The following is a 26,411-nucleotide window of genomic DNA, read 5'->3' on the forward strand; positions in this document are numbered from 1 at the left end:
TCAATTGTAATTTTTAAAAGGCTTGCTGTTAACAAAATCATGAATTGACTACTTCCCAAATAGACATCTATCTGAAATCTATTTATTTTTCCATTCATTTCCCCAAGCAATGAATAATCTAGAAATAAGATTATTGTTGCATTGATGTTATAGTTTGTATACTAGGGTGACTGGATTAATCATATCTTCCAATCTGCCTATGTGCAGTTTAGGGTATCTTGACAGTCTTGAGGTTATATTAAAACCTCAACTCGTTCCTTCACTCTCATAGTGCTCTTGCCAAAAGACCGACCGGTTCGGAGCCTGAAGGCAGAATCATGCATTCAGTCTTCGGGAAAGGACATTAAATTGCAGATTTGGAGGCTGTTGGTGATTTAATCTCCATCTCACCTACTTTAAAAGTTACCTGAAGCTATTGTTTTTCCCCATTCCTTCTGCAAGGTTCCATTTCATTTTTTGGTGAAAATTCTCACTTAGATGAACCAAAGCCTGCAAGCCGGCAAACGATACCAAAACCATTTGCATGGTTTTGATTTAATGAAAGGCATTCTCTTTAATGAAAAGCAAATCATTGGAAATTAATCTGAGTTTCTCTTGTTCAGCCATGGCACCCTCTTTATATAATTAGCTGGAAAACTATTAATGCAAAGCTAAACATTCAATATAAAATTATAAATTTTAATGTTGCTGAAAATACCAGAAAAAAAACTTTCAGCTTGGGCATTTTCTTTTTGGTTGTAAACGATAAATTAAACCTTTTAAATACAAAATATAAATGTAGAGCCCAAGATCTGGAATGCGCAGATCATTCTAGGTCAGTAGTCTGCTGTCTTTATAGAAAGTTCTCTCAAGCATGTTATGAAATACATCATGTATAATAAATCCATTCGCAAATTTACCACATCATATATAAACTATCTGAATTTGTAATCATGTACATTTATCTTCCATTAAATTAATTGGAACAGGAATGCATAACCAAAATTAACAGTAGCATACATCATGCTTAGCACAGTTCAACGTAAAAGGTAAAACTTTGCTGTAGAAAAGGACCCCTTATTTTAAATAGGTCAAAGCATGCAATGGAAATAATGAAATGTTTAGGAAAGAAATTAAAAATGGAAGTCTCAAATGAGACTATATAAAAAATAAGATAATTCTTCAGCTGAGACAAACAACCAAGAAATAAATGGCCATGTTGAGATTTTTAACCTAATAACTCAGGCAACAATGTTAACTAGAAAACATGGAAGAACTGAAAATTTGTTCACCACATCTGGGGTAACAACATGTTGAGTACTGAACGATTGAGATAATTTGTTTATTTTTCTGATTTAACGGTATGACATTAAAAACAAAGCCATTTTTAATATCCAAAATTAAAGTGCTGTATTTTGACTAATCACACAGGCAGCACCCTCAAGAATAATTGCAGTCAAACAGCCTCAGCCAATTAAAGCTTTGCACAGGTTGAACGAACTATGGCACACAAAACCACCAAATCTTGTATATGTCAGAAGGTAAATTACTAGTATGATGTGCTTTCAATTATATGTACTCGTTAGTTAATATACTACTTGGAAACGAGACCAAAAATGTAAACTTAAGTTATTGTTCTGTTGACAAACCTCTCTGTCTTGTCTGAATGAATGCTCGATTTCACAATATATGCAGATCTACCGGGGCCAAAGAGATGGAATATGCACATGGTTTTCATATGAATTGTTGAGAGAAAAAAAAACAAATGGAAGCACTCCAAAATTACAGCATTTCCCATTTCTGAGCTGTATTTTATTTTGCTGCTTTAAACCTGATGTGACATTATGCCACAGAAGAAGGTTCCTGTCTATTTTTTTTACTACACTGCAGGTACAGAAAACTCATGGGCCACATAACTTAAAAGTTGACATGACATTTTGCAGAAAGACGCAAACATGCCAAATCGTACATGAAAGAATGCATCTTCAAAAACTAGTACGCATATCAAATTATTGCAAGTTTTGTTTAACATTTCAGTGAGTTTTTTTTTTGTTTAAACTGATAAAATACTTAGATGTCAAAGTGAAGAGTCTGTTTTGAGATTATGACACAAACAGCTCTCTGATCGTCAATTCCCTTATGATGGAGGGCACAATGTCGAGACACCATAAATCCTGCAGCAGTTTGGTTTTCTTCAGATTAAAGCTGTGGTCTTGGGACAAATGCAGCAACAAAACACAAACCAGTTGATCAAAAAGCACTTCTGCCAATGCTCTGGTGGTTTTCAGGGCCAACCAACAGCAGCAGTTCAGCCATTCTCAGTTTTTAAAGGTTTACATCACTGCATCTTTTCCATATCGCAATATCTTAATGTAGAAGCTTAAATTGCATCAAGCCAATTTGCTGACAACTGCTTGGTTGAGTGTATTAAGCTGATTGGTCCATTTATCTAATGCAGTATATCGGGCTCCTCCTCTCTTCTGATGATCTAATTCAAGGAGTTGGTTGACCTGGTCGATCCGCCCATGAATAGTGCTACAAGTAGAGCAAAACATTTGCTTCAGTAGGTTGAATAGAAATGTTTAATTATCGTCTTATTTACTTACTGTTCAACATAAAATGCAGAATGTTAAAATAACGTTACTATATTGAGGTAACTTTGTGCCACTTAATTAATTTTAAATGAGGTAAATCTCATGCCAATAGCTAATGGAAGTTCAGAACCGGCATGGAAGAGGGACAATGATGGTAATGTAAGGGAACCACAGATGTTCAGAGGTCAAAAAGAAAAAAGGGAAAAAAGGAACTTCTTCATTTCTTTCAAATGAAAAAAATCTCACGAAAGATTTAAGAGGATGAAATCAGACAGGGCCTTCAAGGAATATAAGGAAAGGAGCCATAAAAAGGGGCCATAAAAAGGCTTCAGCTTTTTATACACACGTTATCAACAAGAGTGTAGGAAAAAACTGCAGATGCTGGTTTAAATCGAAGCTAGACACAAAAGGCTGGATTAAATCAGCGGGACAGCTAGCGTCTCTGGAGAGAATGGGTGACGTTTCGGGTCGAGACCCTTCGTCATACTTCAAAAACAAGAGTGTAACTGGGGAGAGGGTAGGAGTGCTCAAAGTTCAGGAAGGGACTATGTGTTTGGAGTCTGGGGATGTGTGTGAGGTACTAAATTAGTACTTTGTCCTCCTTGGTGAAACCAGATGCAATGAGATCAGTGTGGAGAATATTTATATGCAACGACAGGTTGAAATTAAGAGACAGGACGTATTGGGGCTCTTGATGAGCATTAAGGTGGATAAATCCCAAGAACCTGATGAGCTTTATCCCAGGTTGTTGAAGGTGGCAAGAGAGGAAATTGTGATAGCCTTGACATACATTTTTGCGGCTTCTCTAGCTACAGGTGAGGTCCCTGGGGACCAGGGAGTAGCTAATGTTATTTCTACTTCCAAAGGGAAGTAGAGAGAATGCAGGGAATTATATGCCGGAGGCCCTCAAGTCAGTGGTAGGCAACCCATTGGAGATGATTCTTCGGGTGACGGAAGGGGTTTGTTTATGGGGGGGGGGGGGCGCGTATCGGGATGTGGGATTGCTTGGTTGGAGAATTCAATGTTCATTGCATTGGATTGTAAGGGTACTTACTCGTCCAGTATGCACTGCACCAACAAGCTCTCTACATCTCCTACGTCTATGTTCAACTCCTACGGCAAAAACAGGATTGATTAAACAGAATAACAGATTATTGGTTGAATTTCATGTAACCATTTACAATCCTATCTCCCAAACCATCCAATGTCTCAAGGGTATGAGGTGATTCCAACACACTAGTAACTGTGGTCAGCCATCAGTTCTAAATGGAGAGGCTGATTTTGGAAATGTTCTCAATTACTCAATGGTTCAGTTCGCTGTTTTATCAACATTCACCACCATGGACCATTAAAATTAGCAATTAAAATTTCCAATTAAAATAAGGGGGCGATTTGTAACTTAATTGTGGCCAATTTATTCAGAACACATGATCAAAACAACAATGATGATTACAACAACAGTTTGGGAATAGACAGTATTGAAATTTGGTTAACTGAATATTAAGCATGAAAATGTTGAAGATCGCATGACTAGAGGCAGTCTCTGTGTTGCAAAATAATTTATTTCTTAAACTTATCTAAATCTTAAAATGATCTTTTCTAAACTTATAAGGGGCGAACACTGGGCGCAGTGGTGGAGTTGCTGCCTTACAGCGCCAGAGACCCGGGTTCGATCCTAACTACAGGTGCTGGCTGTGCAGAGTTTGTATGTTCTCCCTGAGGGTTTTCCCCGGGTGCTCCAGTTTTCTTCCACATTCCAAAGATGTGCGGGTTTGTCGGTTATTTGGCTTCTATAAATTGTCCCTAGTGTATAGGAATGAATTAGTGTATGGGTATCATTGGTCGGCATAGACTCGGTGGGCCAAAGGGCCTGTTTCCATGCTGTATATCTAAACTCTAAACAAAATAAGAATTTCATTGTTCTGTTCCTGCTACACATGACAATTAAACACTCTTGTCTGTGGTACTTGGAGCCAGGGATATTATGTACCCTTCTCTGATGTTAACATTCTTTGACACAATGCAGACCCGGTGGGCCAAAGGGCCTGTTTCCATGCTGTATCCCCAAACTAAACTAAAAGCATTCACAAACCAAACCTTACCAAAGTCACAAATGAAGTGAAACAGTGCGTCGGAGATCATAGAAACAGCCATGAAGCGAAGAGCTGCCACCTACCAGCCTCAGTGAGCTAGTGTGTGTGCCTAGTGATCTCGGCTCCACTCAACTCCTCTCTCCCCACACCCAATTGTTGTGGATTTTCACATTTACCAAATGAGTTTTGATGAAAGCTGACAAATATCAACTGTAAAATAAGAACTCACCTTTGAAATAAATGGTATATGTATTCTAGTGTAAGGCTTTATTAATTTTATCAAGACTTGGGTTCTGATGTTCCTCAATAGTTCTGTGGGGGTAAAATCCATCAAGAGGAAAAAACAAAGTTAAATAATACTGGGGTAATACAGAATCACCTAATATAGTGCAGGTTACAGGCATTTGAGCTGCACGTTATATAGTATTAGATTTAACCAAAACACACACAATGGCTATATTTTTCCCCCTCCATAATAAACATGCAAGATAATATTCTTCATCGTTGTTGAGTGGAGATTTTATTGCAGATTTTAAAGGCAGCTGAATAAATAAAAGGGAGAATGTATTAAAAGTGACTAAAACTAAAGAAGTAGTGTGAAGATACTAAATCCAATCATTTTTTGACTACTTGATAGGAAACAAATACCACTAACTAATTGTAGGATATTTATCAATAACAGAACAATTCACAAACACTAGAAATCTGAAATGTCGGCTATTTTTTTGTAGCAACACGAAGGATAGGCAGCATCTTTAGGAACTCAATCATTCAGCTTGTTTACCCACTATTAGTTCTGTTCCCAACATTTCCTGTTGCAGTTGTAACATTTCAATTGATGACTTGATTAAATAAAAATATAGAATATACACTGATGATCTTCACCTGTGTGCTTACATTTTGGAGTGTTTTGGATTTTAAATGTTTGGTCATAGTGAATCTATAATTTAAAATCCAAAGCACAAATCCTTCGTCTCTGTGTTTAATTTCATTTCAAACACTGGAATTTTGGAAGTAACATTTTGTAATGGAAGAAACAAAGTGCTGGAGTAACTCTGCGGATCAGGCAGCATCTCTGGACGACATGGATGTGTGACGTTTCGGGCCAAAACCCTTCTTCAACATGATTTTAAACACTAATCATTTGGATCTGAAATAGAAACTGGTTTAACTGCTACAACTAGTTTTCCAGAATAATCATGAACTTTATTGTATTGTAGTTTTGCAGAGAACACACTTCCTTGCATTTGAACTTTGGAAATTGGTGCAACAATTGTGCACCTGCAGTACCCCACAAACTGGAGTTTTTAACATTTAAAAACTGCAGGAGACTCTATAATATCCATGTTAGCTCTCTCCAGTCTAATGGAATAAATCTGCTAACAATTATTTTACATACACACATCACCTGTACTGTACTGCAGGATAAGAAAGCAGAATGAATTGTGCAATTGTAAAGCTTTTAGGACTTTATACAAGGAGGATACCCTGAGGGACATTTTTTGGAGTGTAATCTTTATGTGGTTACTACATATTAATTAAACTTGGTAAGAGGACAGTGTACAAATGAAAGTCAAATTAAGGAAAGGTCTTTATAATATATATTCTCATAATTAAAAAAATTAGTCTAAGTCAACATTGTTCTATTTGTTTAGCATTACAACTGATTAGTTAACTTGGTTTTGGTCAGATGTATGCAAACATATGAAATTTTATTAGCCAAGAAAATAATGGGATTTTTTAAAATATAGGCAATATCAAACTGTGGAACACTGAAGCATTTGAATGATTTCAGAAATATCATCAGTGCATTTCATTCTTTACTTTCATGTAACATGGTACCTTTGCAATTACAACCGTAGAAATATTTCCAAAAACATAATGTGAAGGAAGAGTTTAGAGTATATGTTTTTGAAATGCATGCACACTACACTCTAGATAATAAGTTATGATAGGCGACCCATACCTTCTATGTGCTCTCTTATAAAGGGATCATCCATGATGTTACTGTGATTGGTTTTCAGAATCTTCTCAAATTCAGTGATGTCATTATTTTGATAGGCACTGAGGAAAAATATACATTGATTTCAATTCTCTTCAAACATGTGTTTTCTGAACGACTCTTATTTTTCCAAAATCAAAAGCAATAAAAAGAATCCATGATTCAATTATAGTAAAAAGACACATAGGTTTCAGCACGTTTGCTTATTTAAATGACCCTTGCCTGTTAAAATTGAGAATATCCAGAAATTAACAGTATCTGGAATTAATCTGTTTTATATTACAGGCAAAATATAATTTGTAAATGCCAGAGTTTGAGTAGAAATCAGATCCTCCCTCATATAAATTACTTAAAACAAAAAAAATCTTGAGTATCTGTATAATAACAATTTTAAGGTCTTAGTATAACAGTCATTGTGTTGTCTTTTGTTGTTATGATGGACTTTAATTACGCCATTCACATCAGGCCCTAAAGGTGTGGTAATACACTCTATGGGTTAAACACCTCTCAGCATGCTTTCTTCATTCACTGAGAGTCATAGAGTCATACAGCATGGAAACAGGCCCTTCAGCCCAACTCATCCATGCCGACCATCATAGCTAGTCCTGTTTGAGATAATGGAGAATATCTGATAATTCAAAAAAAAACCAAGTGCTTTAAAACAAAAGAATTTAGAGAGACTGTAGCAGATCCCAGAGGAAAACTATCTCTGCACGGTTCAATATTGTTATACTTCAATTGTACTTTATTGTCACATGCACCAAGGTACAGTGAAAGAGCACTTGGTCAGATGCTGCAATTTTTAAAAGGGAAACAAACCCAATATTATATAAACCACACCTATTAGATCTATCCTAAGAAATACAAAGGACAAAAACAAAACACTCAAAGTAACTATCCAGTTGGTCTCCATGTTAGTACAAAATTCTTCATATATTTGGGTTGATGAACCATCATTTGGGATTAATCTGACTGCAGTCCTCCTGGAGTCTGAGATTGAGCTGTCCTGTTCTTATCCTGCATGGCTTGTGATGAACTCTTTGGCATCATCTCTTGCTTCCGTCAAGTAAGCCTCTTCAGTAGTTATCCTGACAGCAATACGAGATGCCCTATTCCATTGCCTCCTAGAAACATAGAAAATAGGTGCAGGAGTAGGCCATTCGGCCCTTCGAGCCTGCACCGCCATTCAATATGATCATGGCTGATCATTCAGCTCAGTAGCCTGTACCTGCCTTCTCTCCATACCCCCTGATCCCTTTAGCAAAAAGGGCCACATCTAACTCCCTCTTAAATATAGCCAATGAACTGGCCTCAACTACCTTCTGTGGCAGAGAATTCCACAGACTCACCACTCTCTGTGTGAAGAAATGTTTTCTCATCTCGGTCCTAAAAGACTTCCCCCTTATCCTTAAGCTGTGACCCCTGGTTCTGGACTCCCCCAACATCGGGAACAATCTTCCCGCATCTAGCCTCTCCAACCTCTTAAGAATTTTATATGTTTCTATAAGATCCCCCCTCAGTCCTCTTGTGATGGGGGACGTGGTGTTTATTGATTCATTCGTACGTTCCACCACATCTGATGTTGGCTAATTGAGGGCTTGATCCCTCTCTCTCTGCCTCCCTCAAGTCTCTGGCATTGCTGTGTTATCGGCGTATCAGTCATTTGGCTGTTTCCAATTGCCTTGCTTCACCCCTTTGCACTGTTGACTTTCCTGTTCTCTCAACATCATCAACATTTCCATCTGAGACTTGTGCAGATGAAAAAAGCACTGTCATTAAAGCATTCTTTATTACCGGTCATGTGTATTGTTATCAATCCCACTGTATTACTTCCTATCATTGCGACATCGTTCTAGTCTACTACAACCAGTTCTTTTTTGTTGTTGTTGAGTTTACTAAATGTGGCACGGTGGTGCAGCTGGTAGAGCTGATTCACAGCGCCAGGGATTCAGGGTTCAAACCTGACTTTGGGTGGTGTCTGTGTGGAGTTTGCACACTCTCCATGTAACCACGTGGATTTCCTTCTGGTGATTTGGTTTTCTCCCACATCGTGCGAGTTTATAGGTTAAATGGCCCCTGGTGTGTAGGGAGTGGATGTGAAAGTGGGAAAACATAAAACTAGTATGAACATGTGATCGAATGTTGATGTGGATTCAATGACCCTGCTTCCATGCTGTATCTTTCAATCAATCTCCTTAAGAGAGTATCCCCAGCAGCCTTCATTACAGCCGAGTTCATTCTGGTTCCATTCGACTTCTGTCAGAGGCCGTGACCTCGGTTGGTCTGGCAAAATGGGTGATCCAGCAAGGCTCTGGAATGAAGGGGGCTGGAAAATTGGCAGTGGACCTGGTCTAAATTGTCTTTTACATGAAGTCTCTAAATTCAATGATTTTGGCTTGCAAATCAAACACAGTACTCAGGAAAATGACACATTTATGCACAGTTTGACTTACCTTACTAAATTTGTCATTGCAAGTATCTCTGGGTCATTTTTGTAGGGTTTGGCCTGATGAAAATAGAATAAATAAGTACTGTGATAAAATGCTGCACCAAAGTTCAAGACTGACTGAAATCTAATTTATCACTTTACCTCCTGAGAATCAAAGGGATTAATTCCTGACTTCATCAGCATGTTAGCCAATACCAAGTATTTCAGGCAAGTGGTACGTCTCGGGCTTCCCGATTCATCATAATTCTTGAATGCCTCAAAGAAGTCGGTGTGGGCCTTTTCAAACTCTCCTTCTCTTAAGTGCATCTTACCTCCACATTCTGCAATAAATTATAGACACACTTTCAAAAAACAGGCGGAAATTGGCATCCAGTCATGGATTTGAAATTCAGGTTCTAAAGAGATATAGTGATAACAAAATCTGTAGTATTGTAGTTTGCAGTGCAGTAGATGGGTTGCAAGGACTTTTGGAATTGGTAACTTTTCAATACCCAAGACCGGTTTGCAAAATCTTTTACACTGATATACCACCAACCAAGAATGGTGGTAGACTGGTTCAAAGAATGGATTAAGGACAGAAAGCATGCGCAAATTAAGCCCCAAAATGGCAATCAATGTATATATATCCAAAAAAAATTAAGGTCTAGTTATACCTCAGAAATCAGACCAGATGCCCACAAGACAAAGAAAGGCAATGCTGTTCTTTCCTTGACCAGAAGCTAGTGATTTCAATATTCCTATCAATTTCCCATTCAAAATAGTGAACCTACTCCACTCGATTAAGAACTAAGAATTATAAACCTGTTTTAAACAGTCAAGGGTTAACACATCAGCCTTTCATTACAAAGTCATATTACTGAAACGTCCCTATTAGTTAGCATTAACAACGAAATTATCAACGAGTATTTCACAAAATAAGACAATCATGTTCCGTTACTTGATTCTCAGAGATATATATGCAAATTGTCTGATAACAGGAAATTTACGTTTGGGAATGAGAACATTTCATTCAGTATTTAACTTTAATCATCCTCACTTTTCTACATTTTACAGCAAAGATATGTTCCAGCATCAAAATGTAACAAGTGATCATATGTGTAATAATAAATGGACACTTTGCCTCCTTGTCTCATTCGTATACTGACCTTTCTGTCCTGGGCTTCCTCCATTGTCAGAGTGAGGTCAAACGCAATAACACCTCAGATTTTGCTTGGGCAGCTTACAAACCAGCGGTATGAATATTGATTTCTCTAACTTCAAGTAACCCTTGTATCTCCTCTCTCCCCATCCCTCCTTCACCCGAGTTACCATACTAGTTTCACTGTCGTTCTGCTGAGTTTCACTGATTGTATCTCTAGTTATCACCTTCTCCACAGCCAGCAGTGGACCATAGTGGGCTCCACCTTTCCTTGATCATCGTTTCTGGCTTTGATGTGTCCTTTTGCATAACTTTCATTCATTTGTTCCATGGACCTTTTCATATCTCACATTTCCCTCTCCCCTGACTCGCAGTCTGAAGAAGGGTCTCGACCTGAAACGTCATCTATTCCTTTTCTCCAGAGATGCTGCTTGACCCGCTGAGTTATTCCAGCTTTTTGTGTCTATCTTTGTTGACATATTATCTAACTGTACTAAAACTTCACAAAGGAACAGCAAAGATGGGAATATTTGTAGAAGTATTATTTAACTGAACATTAACAGTTCTTGCTTTTGCAACATTTAAAAGTCCAGAAAACCTTGTGGGCGTGCCCATAAAATTAATTTATTCCCCATCAAAACAAAATCACAGTAATTCTCAAAAATTCTGTTGTGTGAACACTCACCTCTAATGACACCCATGATAAGTGGATGAGGAATAGCAGATTTGATGTGCAAGGACTGCTCATATAGTGCTTTTAATTTTTTATTATTCTTTTGTGCGGTATACATTTGGATCTCCAGAGCATAAATTTCTAAAAGTTGTGTCCCTTTCTTCAAATCGTCCTCACCATCATCAGTCTATGAAATAATGAAATAAATTTGGGACACAAAAACATAAAAAGATAGCAGGAGTAGACCACCTTGACCCTGACCCACTGTGCAATATGATCATACATCTTTAAAATTTCCCCCTCTCATATTAAAGTTATGCCCTCTAATCTTTGATATTTCTATCCTGAGAAAAAGATTCAGAATGTCAACCCTATCTATGCCTCTTATAATTTTCATATACTACTATCAGGTCTCCCCTCAACCTCCAGAGATCTAATTAGATAGGATAATTCTCTCATCCCTGGAATTAGTTTGGTATTTTTATGAACTTCATCCAATGCCAGTACAGTATATTGTTTTGGACAGGACAGCAAATCTGTGCACAAATCTCACTGTGTTCCATCAGTAAGAAGCTTTTGGAGGGATACGGGTCAAATTGAGTTGGCCTGGACAAGTTGGGTTGAAGGGCCTGTTTCTGTGCTGTACTTTAAATCATCCCTGGTCATTTATCTCATTGCTGTTTCACGGAACTTGCCAAGTGCAAATTGACTCCACGAGCCTTTAAAAGTTAAATGCTTACAGGCATTGCCTTCATAATAACCAATTTCTTGTTTAGACCCTCACTAACATTTGTGACACTTTTGAGGCAATATGTCTGACCCTATCGTTCCAGATCATCTGAGTTTTACTGTAGGGTAAATTAGGTCACTTGCTTCTTCCATGGACATCACAAGGTTATTCTCAACAAAACCCTGTTATATAATCTGTCCCTTTAATGTCCTAATGTTGATGTATTAACAATATTTTTTCAAGTAAAATCAGAATACCTGGCATGACTGGTGGAGTTGGCGTAATATTTTCTGCAATTTCCCAAACTCTTCCCTTTCCAAATATAGCTTGCCAAGCTGAAAACAAATAGACAATAGACAATAGGTGCAGGAGGAGGCCATTCGGCCCTTCAAATATACGGTAATCAATTGAGCATCATTCACAATAGTTATCAAAGGCTGGATGGTAAGCTGATTAGAATACAATTCAACAAATAAAAGGGTTACCTTTGTGTTTGTCTTAAACCATAATCGGTCATTTTTTGCATCTTTTAAAGCATCAAGGGTCGTTTCATAAAATTCTTGCAATAAGTCCATCTGAAAAATAAACATGCAAAGAGTTGCAATTCCCCCCAGTGTGGCTTTTTGAAAGTGGTCATTATCCACTTTAAAGTACTGAGAGTGATTCGATTTGGACCACAAGCAGAAATCTGAAATATTTGCAACCATAAGAGTGGATCATATGTTTACATTGGGTCTGTAAAACTGACCATTATTAATATTAAGGAATAAAATGAAAAGAGGTGTTATACTGGGCCTGAAGCTATTTTCTATTTGGTGCCCTTACCCCTTTACCCACCAGAAATATCTATTATTTTTTTTGGCCACAGTTTACTTTTACATCTGCATGCCGTCCCCAGGTAATAAATCGATTCTGTATTTACAGACATACATGAGACAATTTCAGTCGGAAAAGTCACAACAATCACATGATACCGTAACTATTGTAATGAATGGCATTAAAAGCACGCAAGAATGATAAGAAATAACCATTACTAAAACTGGAGAGGGAGAGAGAGAGAGAGAGAGGGGAAGCTAGTTCTGCCGCTCACAGCAATGAACGTATGAAGGTATATCAGAATTTTGTATTTAATAATATTGTGGGAGCTCGTTCATATTCAGGGCTGTCCATAAGTCGGGTGTTTGTAATCCGGGGAAGGCCTGTATTGACATTATTCAGTGTTATTCACTGCCATTCCAAAGTTTTGCAAAATGAATCCCAAACTCAGCAGCCACAGACAGTTCGCTTTTCATGATCATAGAAGTATGGTCGTGAGGCTGAAAGTGCACCAAATTTAATTTGTTTTAAGTTAAGAACAATTTACTTCTGACTTTAATATTAACAAACAGCTTCCTCAACAGTAGAAAATTATTTTTATTCAGTTTAGATCTGAATAATATGACACTGAACCAAAGACATTGTTGGAAGAGCCAGTGTTTCCTGCAAAATGTTCTGCACTATGAAGGGCAATGGGTCTCAAAAGTAGAAATGAAAGCCTATAGAATATTACTTTAGTTAATTTGTTTCCATCAATTAGCCTTCTGTATTACCAACATTTTTATAATTAGATAACTATGGGACCAGAGGCCTTGAGGCTTCCTCAACAACACACATCTTGGAAATTATACATGATTTACATTACCTTGAAATGGTAGAAAGTTCAAATGTGCTTACAATCCTGCCATTTCCATAAATTTATACCTGTACTTATTGCCAGGTTAATTAGATGAATGATACCAGATTGAAGTAACTGATTTACTTAACCACATCACCACCCGCACCAGCAAAAGCAAACACCGATGTTACAGTTTCGTCCACATCTATCCCTACTGACATTATGCAAATCTTTTTCTGACCTTTGATTCAGCTTCCCCGCCAAAGCAAGCTTTCAGGTCCGTTTCTGCGATTCCCCCGCTGCTACCCTGCCTCTTCATCGACTTCTGCTGCTTGACCAAGGTAGTTGTAACAGGTTCCAGAGAGGGCAGGTAAGGGGGAAAAAAAAGGGACGGGTAAGAAGGAGATAGAAATAAAAATATGAAAAGGACAGAAAGATGTTAAAATGGGAAGAAAAAGTAATGTGGCAAAAAAAAAAGAAAAATAATTAAAGAAAACAGGTTCAGAGGGGGAAGACATCACATTAAAATAAACACAAGATCAGAAATAAAAATGAAAAGCAAATAAAACATAAAAGCAGGCAAAACTAAATCGAAAGAGAAATAAGACTGGAATAAAGTACATTAAAGATTCCTAGACTGCTTCCCTTTTATCATTCTCCTATTCTTAGGGAATACCAAGTGGATGTTTCCAACTTAATAGCCTCACCACAGCAAGTTATGAAACTTGGAGTTTTGTGGAGGAAAAGGGCTGATGGGGATTTTTGTGGGTCTGTGTCAAATAAACAAGGCAAAAAATACAGTGGAAACCCATTCTACCTCGATCTAATACACTTCAAATGAAACCAGTTTTATGCTGTCAAATAGTACATGTACTAAGCAGGAGTATTGATTGCAGTGGGGGGAATTCTACAGTGGATGCAGAGATTTGGATTGGAAGCTATGATTTTTCCTCTGGTGGCTAAAGAAAGAAAAGCCACCAAGAGCAACTTTTCTAAAGAGGTAAACCACACTCTACAGTGCCACCAGATTTACAGAGAACTGAATTCTCACCATCTTTCACAATTCATGATTAAAGCTGTTCACATTACATTAATTTTAGTTGGTGCAGTTGTCAGGTTACTTTTTTTTTTACATTTCCTGTTACAGATCATTGGTAGTGACCTGTTCTGTACATCATGACTTTGCAGTCAGTTTAAAAAATGCCCATGAGATTTTGGGGGAGTGTTGTGAGCATTTGTGTCACATTTTCAGTAGGGGATATTTAAAGTGAACGCTCCCCAACCTACATGGATATAAATAATGTAACAGCACCAAAGTACAGAGAGATCTCCTGGTATTCCTCGGATATTTCTCCTTCTATTTCATATATAACTGATGTTTGCACAACTTGCTCTAAAATATAAGCAGCTCCACATCTTCCTCTATTACATGTGACGATATTAAAAGTGTGGCTTGGCTATAAACTATGCAAAATAATCTTTCCCTTTCCATACATAAAATTTGCCTGTCAGAGGAGAAGGACTGCAAAATTGGACCATGAACTCAAGGATCATTAAAGACAAAGAAATTAGTTATCTTTTGAAACCTGCATGCAAAAGTATTACAGAAAGATCAAGTTTGTGAACCTCTGGAACATATAGCAATATAGCAGATTCTAAGAGGCATAACACAGAAGAGTTGGCATTCCAGTGGCAAACTGAAGTGCTCAATTAATACTAAATTCTCATGTTTGCCTTTATCATTGACACATTGCAGAAGATCAAAATAAACACGATGGGACATGCAATTACTATGCTAAACAGAAGGCATACCAAAATTCAAGGACACAAGTAGGATTTGGTTAAATTAGATAAATTAAGCTATCAATCTGCTTTTAACATTTGAGGAGATTAAACATACATATTCATTGAATGATGACCCTGCCAGAGGGTCTCCTGCTGGAAGGTGGGATTATAGCTCTTCTTTTGAATGCCATAGACATGATGGGCTAAGTGGCTTTCACAGTGTAAATCTTCTGATTCATGCTCTTGATGTAGCATCCTCCAGACCTTCCCCTAAATCGCTACTCTTTCAGAGAGTCAATGGATTAAACGCTGCCGTACATCACTGATGACCATACCTGTGTGTGCATATGTTCCAGCAAGTCATCGCGGAACAGCAATGTACAATAATATCCCAACAGAAGAAAGGCATTGGGGTATTCTAACAAAATACAAGTTCAACCCTTTAAACTTTCTGCCCATTTTCAAACAATCTGAAACAAGGTTTAATCTGTTAAATACATGAAGGGAAAGTGTTCCGATTAAAGAGACAAATTTTAATGGTCAGAGCAGCTACTCCCCATCTTGAGACATGGGACATCATCACCTCACTTTTTTTGCTAAGCAACATTAGCTCAGAGGTTATCTTCAATTGTTTGCATGATGTACTGATGGCCAAACAAAACAACAAGGTGAAAAAGGAAAAAAAAATCCAACTGATGATATATTTCAGTGACAGGTGCAAGTGTTATTTGATGATTGAACTCAGTTTTCTGATTTTAAAAAGGTGATTTGGGAAGTACAGATTTACTTGCATCAAATGTCAAAGAAAATAATACCAAGCAGCAAAAATAAACAACTGTTAGCGCATTCACTAGTTGGATCCTGCAGCATACATATGTAATGTGAAATGTAATCACTATTACATTCTTGGCTTTCGATGAGACTCAAAATCCTGATACTAAATGCTCACGTCACATAAACCTCATCTTCAGTGGCTGCATCGAACTCCAAAACCTGGTACAGATTCATCCACCTTCTCCCAGCACTAACTCAGATTAAACTATACTGTTAGCATCCGAATGCTCTTTCTAAAGCCAAATTTTCTCTTCATCAACCATCTCTCTCATACTTGCAACATGGTTCCTTATCCATACTTTTGCTGACTCCCCTATGAACTATTCCAGTGTTCACCTGGCTAATCGACCTAACCCATGAATTTAACTACATGTAAAACTTTCAGCTTAACGCCCCGATCTACATTAACTACCAAAGTCCAAGTTATAACCAGCATCACCATTATTTTGTTGCACATGGCCTCATCCCCTGGAACTCTGCATTCTTGGCAATTCGTGACTCCTTCGAACCCACCACGAGTAGGTATAGCTTCAGCAGGTATTCAACTGGTGTCTATGCATTAAATAAATGTAGGTACCAAATTCATGTCACTTTATTCATCCTTTCTAATCCAATACCCATTTGTTTTTCAGTCTACTGGTATCTGGCCTTGTACATAGCTCTTTGGCATGGTGCTGTTTCTCAGGTTATGCTTCTGTGCAGTGCCTCATATCCAGCATGTTTTTTCACTCCAGGTTATTGAGTACAAGGTTTAATCTCTTTATTTGACAGTTCATGCACGTTCTGCAACTCATAAACTGCGAGAACCCGAAGCCTTTTCTTCTTGTCTAAACAACTTTAAATTGTGGCCTCTCTGTCTCTCACAATCTAGCAATACAGTTCACCCTGCCAGCATGCCTGCCAGCCTTACAGACCCAACATAAAAATGTATTTATGAATATTTACACTTTCACACTTCTTGAAGTATGGATTTAAGGTTTGGGTTTGACAAGCAGCATATTTACATTCTGTAATTTTGTTTTCTCTCTCCACAACATTGTTACAGCTGTGGATTCAAAAAGAGTTCTTTCACTGCCACCTGCTGTTTGAACACTGAACCAGGTTGTTTCTTCCAGCACAGTCCTGGGCACAGTCTTCTCCAGGGAAGCTGGCTTCCAGTGCACTGATGTGGTCTTGGGCAAGTGTGTTGTCAGAACAGCATTGATAACTGGAGAGCCCAATTGACATTCACAAACATTCAAAATCACTCCGGATCGGTTTAAAATGTAAGAATTAAAATCATGTACATATGTTTAAAAGTAATTAAAATCTAAATCTTTCTCCTGCTGTTAATTTCTCCCACACACTTCAATGGGCGAGAAGATAGGCACAAAATGCCAGAGTAACTCAGTGGGACAGGCAGCATCTCTGGAGAGAAGGATTCAGTGACATTTCAGGCCGAGACCCTTCTTCAGACTGAAGAAGGATCTCGACCCGAAACATCACCTATTCCTTTTCTGCAGAGATGCTGCCTGTCCCACTGAGTTACTCCAGTATTTTGTGTCCATCTTCGGTGTAACCTGAATCTGCAGTTCCTTCCTACACATTTAATCTGCTCGATGGGCCAGCTTTGGTTGTGCAGGATAACCTGGTGTTGATTCATCAATTACATTTCCCAGCATGGGAGACGTTCACAGGTTTGCGCTGACCTATTATAATGTAGTCACCCGTTCAGTGTTCGTGACTTCCACTAGCACTCAAATGAGCAGAAGGGTACACTTCCCAGTTGTAGGTTAATCTGCCAAGAGATCCACCTTGATTTCATTGGAATATTACCCCATTATGAAATGATAAGTTAATAACAAAGTTCTTTGCAGATGAATTTTAAAAGCATACCTGTTTAGAAGTGGATATATAATCAAGGATGGAGTTGATTGATTTCTCCGAATAATTTCTTGTAACTGCACTCCTGATGTATGTTAGTAGCTGCTTATATCTGTTCATCATTTCTGGATAGTTACCCTGTGGATTAAGCCCCAATTATCTTCCATTTGTGTCTTTAATTGACCATATTTATAATTAAACATTTAGAATCAAAGAGTTGAACATGTACGAAGAAACGTGTCATCAAAAGCACTCCATTAAATCTGGGATCTGGGCACCCATGACACAGCCCGTGTTTCACGCTTATCCTTAACTGCCCTTTAAAAGTGACAGTAAGGTGCCTTCTTGAACCACTGCGATCCTTTCGGGAGGGTATTCCCATGGTGCTGTTGAAGAGCAAGGTCTGGGATTTAAGCCCAGTGATATAAATGGATGCATTTCCCAGTCAAAAAGGCGCGAGACATAGAGAGGACCTGGAGTGGTGGCGCTAATCTGGACACACTGCTATTAGAACAGTACAGCACAATAACAGGCCCCTTGGCCCACACTTCTTTGTCCTACTTAATGTACAGGTTTGGGATATGCTGTTGATGGAATCTTGGAAAGTAAGTTTAGTGCATTCTGTAGACAGTACATATTACAACCACAATGAGGAAAGTGACCTGAACTGTCCTCTCATCTGCGAGAGAACAGTCCAGACCTTCCATCAACCTTATTGGAGAACTTGGTACTATCTTTAATAGGACTTTATCTTGTACTAAATGTTATATCATGTATCTGTACACTGTGGACGGCTTGATTGTAATTATGTATAGTCTTTTCTCTGACTGGAAAGCACGTAACAAAAAGCTTTTCACTGTACCTCGGTATACGTGACAATAATAAACTAAACTGAAAGGGAATGAATGTTTAGGGTGGTGGGTGGGATGCCAATCATGAGGACTTAGTTTCTTGTTTTGAGGTGTTAGGAAGTGAGTAGAACAAGCTGTAGAACAAGCAGTCCGTCAAATGCTCCTGTAGTTAGTATTTAAATGGAAGACCCTGTTGAGAGTCTGGACAATAGTCATCCCCTGTATTGACAAAATAATAATACTTAGCAAAATAATACTTAGCATTTACTTCTCTTTGAAATTCAAAAATATTCTTCATTACAGTGCATAAGCACTTGAACATGCATCTTTTCCCCCAGGAAGGGAAATAGTCACATAATAGAGGGTATGGCTTTATAGTGAAGGGAGCAAAGTTTAAAGAAGACGTGTGGGGCAAGATTTTTTTTTACACAGAGGGCAGTGAGTGCCTGGAACGGGCTGCCGGGGGTGGTGGTTGAAGCAGGCACGTTAGTGGCATTTAAAAAACTTTCGGATGGGCATATGAATATGTGGGGATATTGGGGAAAAAGCAGGAACAGGGTACTGATTTTAGATGATCAACCATGATCATATTGAATGGCGGTGCTGGCTCGAAGGGCCAAATGGCTTACTCCTGCACCTGTTTTTCTATGTAGGGAATGAAGGGATGTGGGGTATATGCAGGTAGATAAGTGATGGTCTTGGCATCATGTTCACCACAGACATTGTGGGCCGAAGGGCCTGTTCTTGTGCCGTACTGTTCTATGTACTATGTTAAAATATTATTCTATGCATATTCTTACCAGCTTAAAGTTGATTTTAATCATCTGTTTGAGTGCTTTAAATCCCCATTCTCCCTTTTCACCTTCCAGTTCCAATACCTGCGCAGAAAAAAAAGTTTAGCCTTTTGAGTCACATGGGGTCTGTGGCGAGTTGGATTCAAAATTAGCAGAGTCATAGAAGACAGAGTGTAGTGATGGAGGAATGGTCTTTTGACTGGAGGTCTATCACCAGGAATGTTCCATAAGGATCACTGTTTGCAATATTTATAAATTATTTGGCAGAAAATGTAGATGATCTGATGAGTAAGTTTGCACTTAACATGCAAATTGACAGTCAGGGAAGGTTGTCAAAAGGATCTAGCAGAATACAAATCATTTGGAAATTTGGGTAGAGAAATGGCAAATGGAGGTTGGTCCGGGGAAATGTGACATCATGCATTTTCGGAGGTCAAATGCAAGAGGAAAGTACACAGTAATGGCAAGATGCTTGAGCATAGATGTACAGACTAAAAGAGGGCAAGTCCAAAGCTCCTGAAAAGTGGCAACATAAGTGTATAGAGTGGTAAAGAATACGCATAGCACATTTAGCCTTCATTGGGTGTGACACTGCGTATAAAAGTTGGAAAATCGTGTTGCAGCTATATAAAACTTTGGTTATGACACATTTGGAATATTGTGTGCACTTCTGATCACCACAATGTAGGGAGGATGTGAAGGCTTTGGAAAGGGTGCAAAAGTGCTTCATCGGGATGTTGCCTGAATGACACTGCATTAGGTGCAAGGAGAGGTTGCAAAAAGCATTGATTGTTTCCACTGGAGCGTTGTAAGCTAATAGATAACTTGATGGAAGTGTCTAAAATTAAAAGAGATATAGATAGAGGGGTCAGAGTTTGTTTCCAGAGCAGAAGTATCAGAGGGCGTGTTTAAATGAGATATGCAAGACGAGTTTTGTTTTACACAGAGTGTGATAGGTGTGCTGGTGAGAACGCACGGCCAGTGGAGGTGTTGGACACAAATATAATAACAATGGTTAAATGACATTTAGATAAAACATGAACAGGCAGGGAATAGGGGGATGCAGACTGTCCAGGCAAATGGGATAAGTCAGATTGGTTATAGACACAAAAAGCTAGAGTAACTCAATGGTTCACATAGCATCTCTGGAGAAAAGGAATAGGTGACGTTTTGGGTCGAGACCCTTCTACAGACCATATTAGTTAGTTTGGCATCATGGTCAATGCAGAGTAATAGACCAAAGGGCCTTTTTACACGCTATACAGTTCTTTGTCCCATTTGAAAAAAAAGGTAACCGTTCCTTGATTGTTCATTCCACAATTCTTCACATTCAAAGTTACCTGCATTGTAAAAATATCATTTGCTTTTAAGTATGAGGTTATTTGAAATATGCTGTAATTTTCATGGGATTTACAGCATTAACAAAATGGAATGACGCATTATCATACTAAAATGTTGTATATCCTATTTAATCTACAATCTAACTTCAGCAGAACTCTGATTCGGCAGAAGCACTAAGCAACTATCATTCTACACGAAATTAACACATCAACAGGACAGTCTGAAATGACACTAAAGCAAAATATGTTTTGCTAGAGAATCAGATCAGATCCTGACTCCAGATTCCATTTACTTTTACATGTTAACTCCTTTAAAATATAACAATTCCGTGGTGAATTTTGGGTGATTATACTGTATTCTGCTTCCATTTTGACGTTGGCAATACACCTGAAGCGGATTCATTGCTGATGATGAGTGAGCATCAGGATATGTTCTCCTAAAATTGACAAAGTCTAGGGGGTTAATTAATTTTAGATTTAGATTTAGAGATACAGCATGGAAACAGGCCCTTCGGTCCACCGGGTCCGCGCCGCCCAGCGATCCCCGCACATTAACACTATCCTACACACACTAGGGACAATTTTTTACATTTGCCCAGCCAATTAACCTACATACCTGTACGTCTTTGGTGTGTGGGAGGAAACCGAAGATCTCGGAGAAAACCCACGCAGGTCACGGGGAGAACGTACAAACTCCATACAGACGGCGCCCGTAGTCAGGATCGAACCTGAGTCTCCAGTGCTGCATTCGCTGTAAGGCAGCAACTCTACCGCTACGCCACCGTGCCGCCAATTTTGTCAAGCACTTGATTTTTTCATTGGTATTTGAATCCGAATGGAATTATTAATCATTTTAAACAAACATCTTTTAGGGTAATATTCAACTCAAACATATTATTTCCTGCGTATATTGATTCAAGGCAATGGGCTAACATTACTGAAGAGGGGAATTTACGTGGTTGCCTATTAATTCACAATACATGGATTTCACAAAATAATAATTAAAATGTTTAAATAACTTTTCAATACTTTAGATGTACCGGTTGCATTACATCATGTAACTCCAATTTAGTTATTTTATTGGAGAGAAAAACAAGCAGTTTGCCATGTGAATAGCACGTTTTCACAGATAGAAGTAATATTTTGAGAACAGCCAGGCAGATATTTAAATTGAATCAACTGCTGAGGTGACAACCAGCAGGATGTTCTCATTTTTCAAATTGCTGGTGATAAATAAATATTCATGACCAGTAAGTCTCATGAATTTCATGCACGGGGGAATCGTTTAAGAAATTGTCAACAGAAACTGCACTTTTATATCTTCATTAAATAAGAACCATAATTTTGTAACCTGCAAAAAAAACTCATGAGCAGAAACTGGAACTGTATTAACTTTTCACACAAAACAGAATGGTCTCGACCCGAAACGTCACCTATTCCTTCTCTCCCGAGATGCTGCCTGACCTGCTGAGTTACTCCAGCATTTTGTGTCTACCTTTAATGAGGTAGCAACAGGTTCCTCCAAAACTAATCTAATATGGCAGTGACCATAAACTACAAATGATGGGAAATTACCTAAATGAAATAAAATCCTATTTACTAGATTATATTTTGAATTATCAATTAAGGAGTCTGCGTACTGCTCTTACTAAATGTATAAATTAAGAGTAACATTTACTTCAGATCAATTGTGTACTCTCTACTGATTTCTCAACTGGGCAAAGTAAATTTAAATTCCAGCTACCATGTATTTAACTATGACTCGCAGAGATAAATGTCCAGTGGGATGTACATGAAAAGATATGCTAAATAACACAAATCAGAGGAGGGGAATGATAGTCATGAAAAGATTGATAAAAAGACTGCAAGAGGATGGGCTGATAGTTGACAGAAGTTGACAGAAGCAGCTTAATATAGAAAAATAACATTTTAAAAAATACAATAGGGAAAACAAAGCAGTGCTATTATTTAATAGGGACAAGAGGGATTTTGGTATGCAAATTTATAACTCATTTTAATGGCATCAGATATAGAGTCTGTTCAATAAAGAGAAAGACAATTTGATTTATGTCTGGTGGTATAGAGTATTAAATAAATTACATGACCTGGGTGCTAAGAATTAGTTGATGTATGCACAGTGGTGCAGCGGTAAAGCTGCTGCCTTACAGCGACAGCAACGGCGGCAGAGACCCAGGTTCGATCCTGACTACGGGTGCTGTATTTATGGAATTTGTACATTCTCCCTATGACTGTGTGGGTTTTCTCCGGGTGCTCCGGTTTCCTACCACATTCCAGAGATATACAGTTTTGTAGGTTAACTGGCTTCTGTAAATTGTCCCTAGCGTGTGGAACAGTGCTGGTATAGATGATGATTGCTGGTCGGTGCGGACTCGGTGGGCCACAGGGCCTGTTTCCACACTATCTCTCTAAAGTCTACAAGAATATTGCAAATTTTGGACCTCATTATTCCAGGGACATTAAAGCAAACACAAATATTCAAGATTGATTCTTAGCCACATTACATGGATTTCAAATCCTGTGTTCCTTTTACCATTTAAGCAAATAAAGTAGAGACCCAATGAATTTTAAGATGACAGTGACAGTAAACCAAATATTGATAGATTGCGGAAACTGGTTGGTGAAAGGATCGCAAAATTAAAGTATAAATTCAATATAATAAAAATGACAATGAAAATAGAATATAGAAATACTAATCATAAACTGTTGTTTGAACAAATTTGTTCAATTGCCCTTTTTCCAGATACATCTAATTCTCTCCAAAATAATTTAACAAAGGGCATGGGAAATGAAATCACTAAATTTTGCTAAAATGTCTCACGAAAAATAGAAGTTCAGTGCAGATCTGATCACTCAAATAACCCATTTCAGTGCTGTGACATTCTACGATTTCAGAATGATAGAACCATTTTTTTTCAACAAGTACATAAAATTATCATCCTTAGCATTTGATAAAATATAGTGTTGAAATGCTCGCTTGGATTAGAATGTATATTCCTATAAATATTTTACCTTCTGGAAGCTACTAAGCGCTGCTTTAGGATCATCCTCCTTCAACGCTTTGGAATTGTAGTACTGATTTTCCAAATCCACATTTGGCTCAGAGTTGCTGTCTTCAGAATATTCCTGACATTTAAAAAAATGCAATAATTCATGTCCAACCAAAATATTTGGAAAACCATTTTGAGATTACAGGATGTGAAATAACTAACTGTAAATAACTATAAATTGACGGCTCCTTATGACAAAGTGTTGTCACTAACAGCTCTCTGCTTCAACATTCAAACAAGTTAGGATTACATTTTTAGACTCAAAATGCTGGAGTAAACAGCGAGTCAGGCAGCATTTCTGGAGAAAGGAATACATGACCTTTTTTTACTTTCAAGTCTCTTCATCAGACCCGAAGGGCTGAAGAGACTTGGACGTCAAAAGTCACTATGCTTAAAGAGTATCTTAATGTTATCAGACACGATCCAAAACATCACCTATTCCTTTTCTCCAGAGATGCTACCTGACCCACTGAGTTACTCCAACATTTTGTAAGCACCAAGAGGTGACTATTTGCATACTTTGGGTATGTAAGCAAAGAATTTCACAGTGACTTTGTCACATGTGACAATAAAGTATTAAATTCAATTGAATTCATTTTGTGTCTATTTTAAGTGTAAACCAGCATCTGCAGTTCCTTCTTGCACAGGATTACAATTTTCCTCAGTGTATCTATAATAACGTGGAAATGGATTTTGCAAGAAAGTACATTCATCTGATGACACTAGAAAGTGAAAATAGAAAGATAACAGAACCACCAATGAGTAACAACTATATAGTACCTTTACTGATTCAGCTTCCTGAAACTGCACATTGATTAATGATTTAAATAAATTTGCCAACTAATGAGTGAACGGTATTCCATTCAAATAAAGAATGGATGAAAGAACATTAGTGATAATCCTTTGTAAAAGAACCCCTGGTGAAATGCAAAAAATGAAATACTGGCAGTTCCTTTAAAAATTTGCATTATTACACAACAAAACCTAGAATACAATTATTTTCTCCCCAGATATTCACATAGAAGCCATTTAAATTTAAAAAAACCATCAGAAACATTTCAGTGTTTTGAAATGAGCGGCACAGAGACGGATGTCAAAGTGGCTACATTTTAAGAGTATTTTATGAAAATTGTATCTGCAGCAAATTTCATAGATTGTACCGGTTTTGGATTAAACATTTGATTCTGCCAAACTGTGACACTATTGCATGTTTACTAAATTTTACACCCTCAATAACATAGAAAGTGTATCCTGAATTAGGACTTTCAAAACTTATCTATATATACATAAAGTGAATTGTGACAGTGGTGATTTCAACAGATTATGTCATAAACAATAATCTCCATCAATGGATTAACTACTAAATTGCTTTTCTGTCAATAAGGCTTGCACCATCCTAGTTCGAGTACATTTCCCTAAAATTCAGTGACTGTCAATAGAAGTATTAACGCTGTTCAAATTTATTAAGATTCGTGTTTTCATAAATCTGACTACTATTATTTTGCAAAACGATCAATTATATGAAGGCAAAATGCGCTTGATTTAAATTGAAATGATAGAAACATTGAAAGGTTACATTCAAGTCCCATTTGATTTAATTTTAATTAACTGCTTAATCTTGATTTCAAAAGAATATGTGATAGTACACATAAGTAACAGACAAATACACATTTTGATAAATATGACAAAAATGTATGACAGAAAGCTACAGTTTCAAAACATTACAGACTAACACCATAAGCTTAGTCATTACAATTTCAGTGTAAGTATTCAGAGTTTGTTGCAGTACATAATTTATGTTAAGGCAAATTAGGAGGCCCTAAATGAGATGGCATTGGCGATTCACAATTTTGGTACTAGAACCAATATGAATGGAACTAATGACAATTGTATAAAAGACACAGTACATTATTTATGTTCAGGTAGATTGAGGCCCTAAATCAACTGACACCTTGGGACTCACAATTTCCGTACTGGAACCTACATAATTAGAATTAACAGCAATCGTATAAGAGACACCGTGAGATAATTTTGAACTATGGGGTCTCTTGAAACGAGAATAGGCCCAATCTATTTCGGCCTAACCCGGCGGGCTAGGCCTGGCTCACAAGGTTACTAGATATCTGCGAATCAGCAACTAAAACACCGCCCGGGATGGTATGGATTTGAAAGAAATGAAGGGCAGAACAATCCCAGCTGTGTTTTAATTCGTACTGAGATTCCGCCTGCAGGTTAGAAAGGTTGAAATGTTGTGGAGCTCGGTCACCCACACACAGGCAGCTCCTGTTGCAGAAGGAAGGGTAAAACCCGGCCTCTCCACTCGCAGCCGCCAGCAACTATCTCCAAAGGAAAACGGGATCTAATTCTACGCGGCAAACCGCGGACACGAGAGCCATACCAAGTCGTAGTCCTCCTCATCATCGCACATAAAGTCATCCTCCATGTCAGACATCTTGGGAGTAGCTTGGCGTGTGTGTGTGCGCGCCCCTCACCAGCCCCCGGCGCCGACCGGGGGAAGCTGCTGCCTGTGACACCCGCCCTAGCAACCAGGCGGAAGCGGGGCC

General features: G+C 38.1%; 1 protein-coding gene across 2 annotated transcripts; it reads right to left on the minus strand.

Annotated features, from left to right (window-relative positions):
* cops2 (COP9 signalosome subunit 2) lies at positions 1-26,397 on the minus strand. 2 transcript variants are annotated; one of them, XM_078427328.1, is made up of 14 exons: positions 26,246-26,397; positions 23,810-23,923; positions 19,446-19,523; positions 17,807-17,932; positions 13,554-13,643; positions 12,144-12,233; positions 11,916-11,993; positions 10,941-11,115; positions 9,259-9,437; positions 9,122-9,174; positions 6,633-6,730; positions 4,896-4,978; positions 3,628-3,686; positions 1-2,514 (listed from the first exon to the last, which is right to left on the minus strand). In XM_078427328.1, exons 1-14 carry the CDS (start codon positions 26,297-26,299, stop codon positions 2,370-2,372), a joined length of 1,422 nt encoding a protein of 473 aa, XP_078283454.1. In that variant the 5' UTR covers positions 26,300-26,397; the 3' UTR covers positions 1-2,369. The 2 variants fall into 2 exon arrangements, with proteins under 2 accessions (XP_078283454.1, XP_078283455.1); XM_078427329.1 differs by having other exon boundaries at positions 2-2,514; positions 13,554-13,640.
* Between the last annotated feature and the right edge of the window lie 14 nt (positions 26,398-26,411).

Source organism: Rhinoraja longicauda, chromosome 33 (assembly GCF_053455715.1).
Source record: "Rhinoraja longicauda isolate Sanriku21f chromosome 33, sRhiLon1.1, whole genome shotgun sequence".
Lineage (NCBI taxonomy): Eukaryota > Metazoa > Chordata > Chondrichthyes > Rajiformes > Arhynchobatidae > Rhinoraja > Rhinoraja longicauda.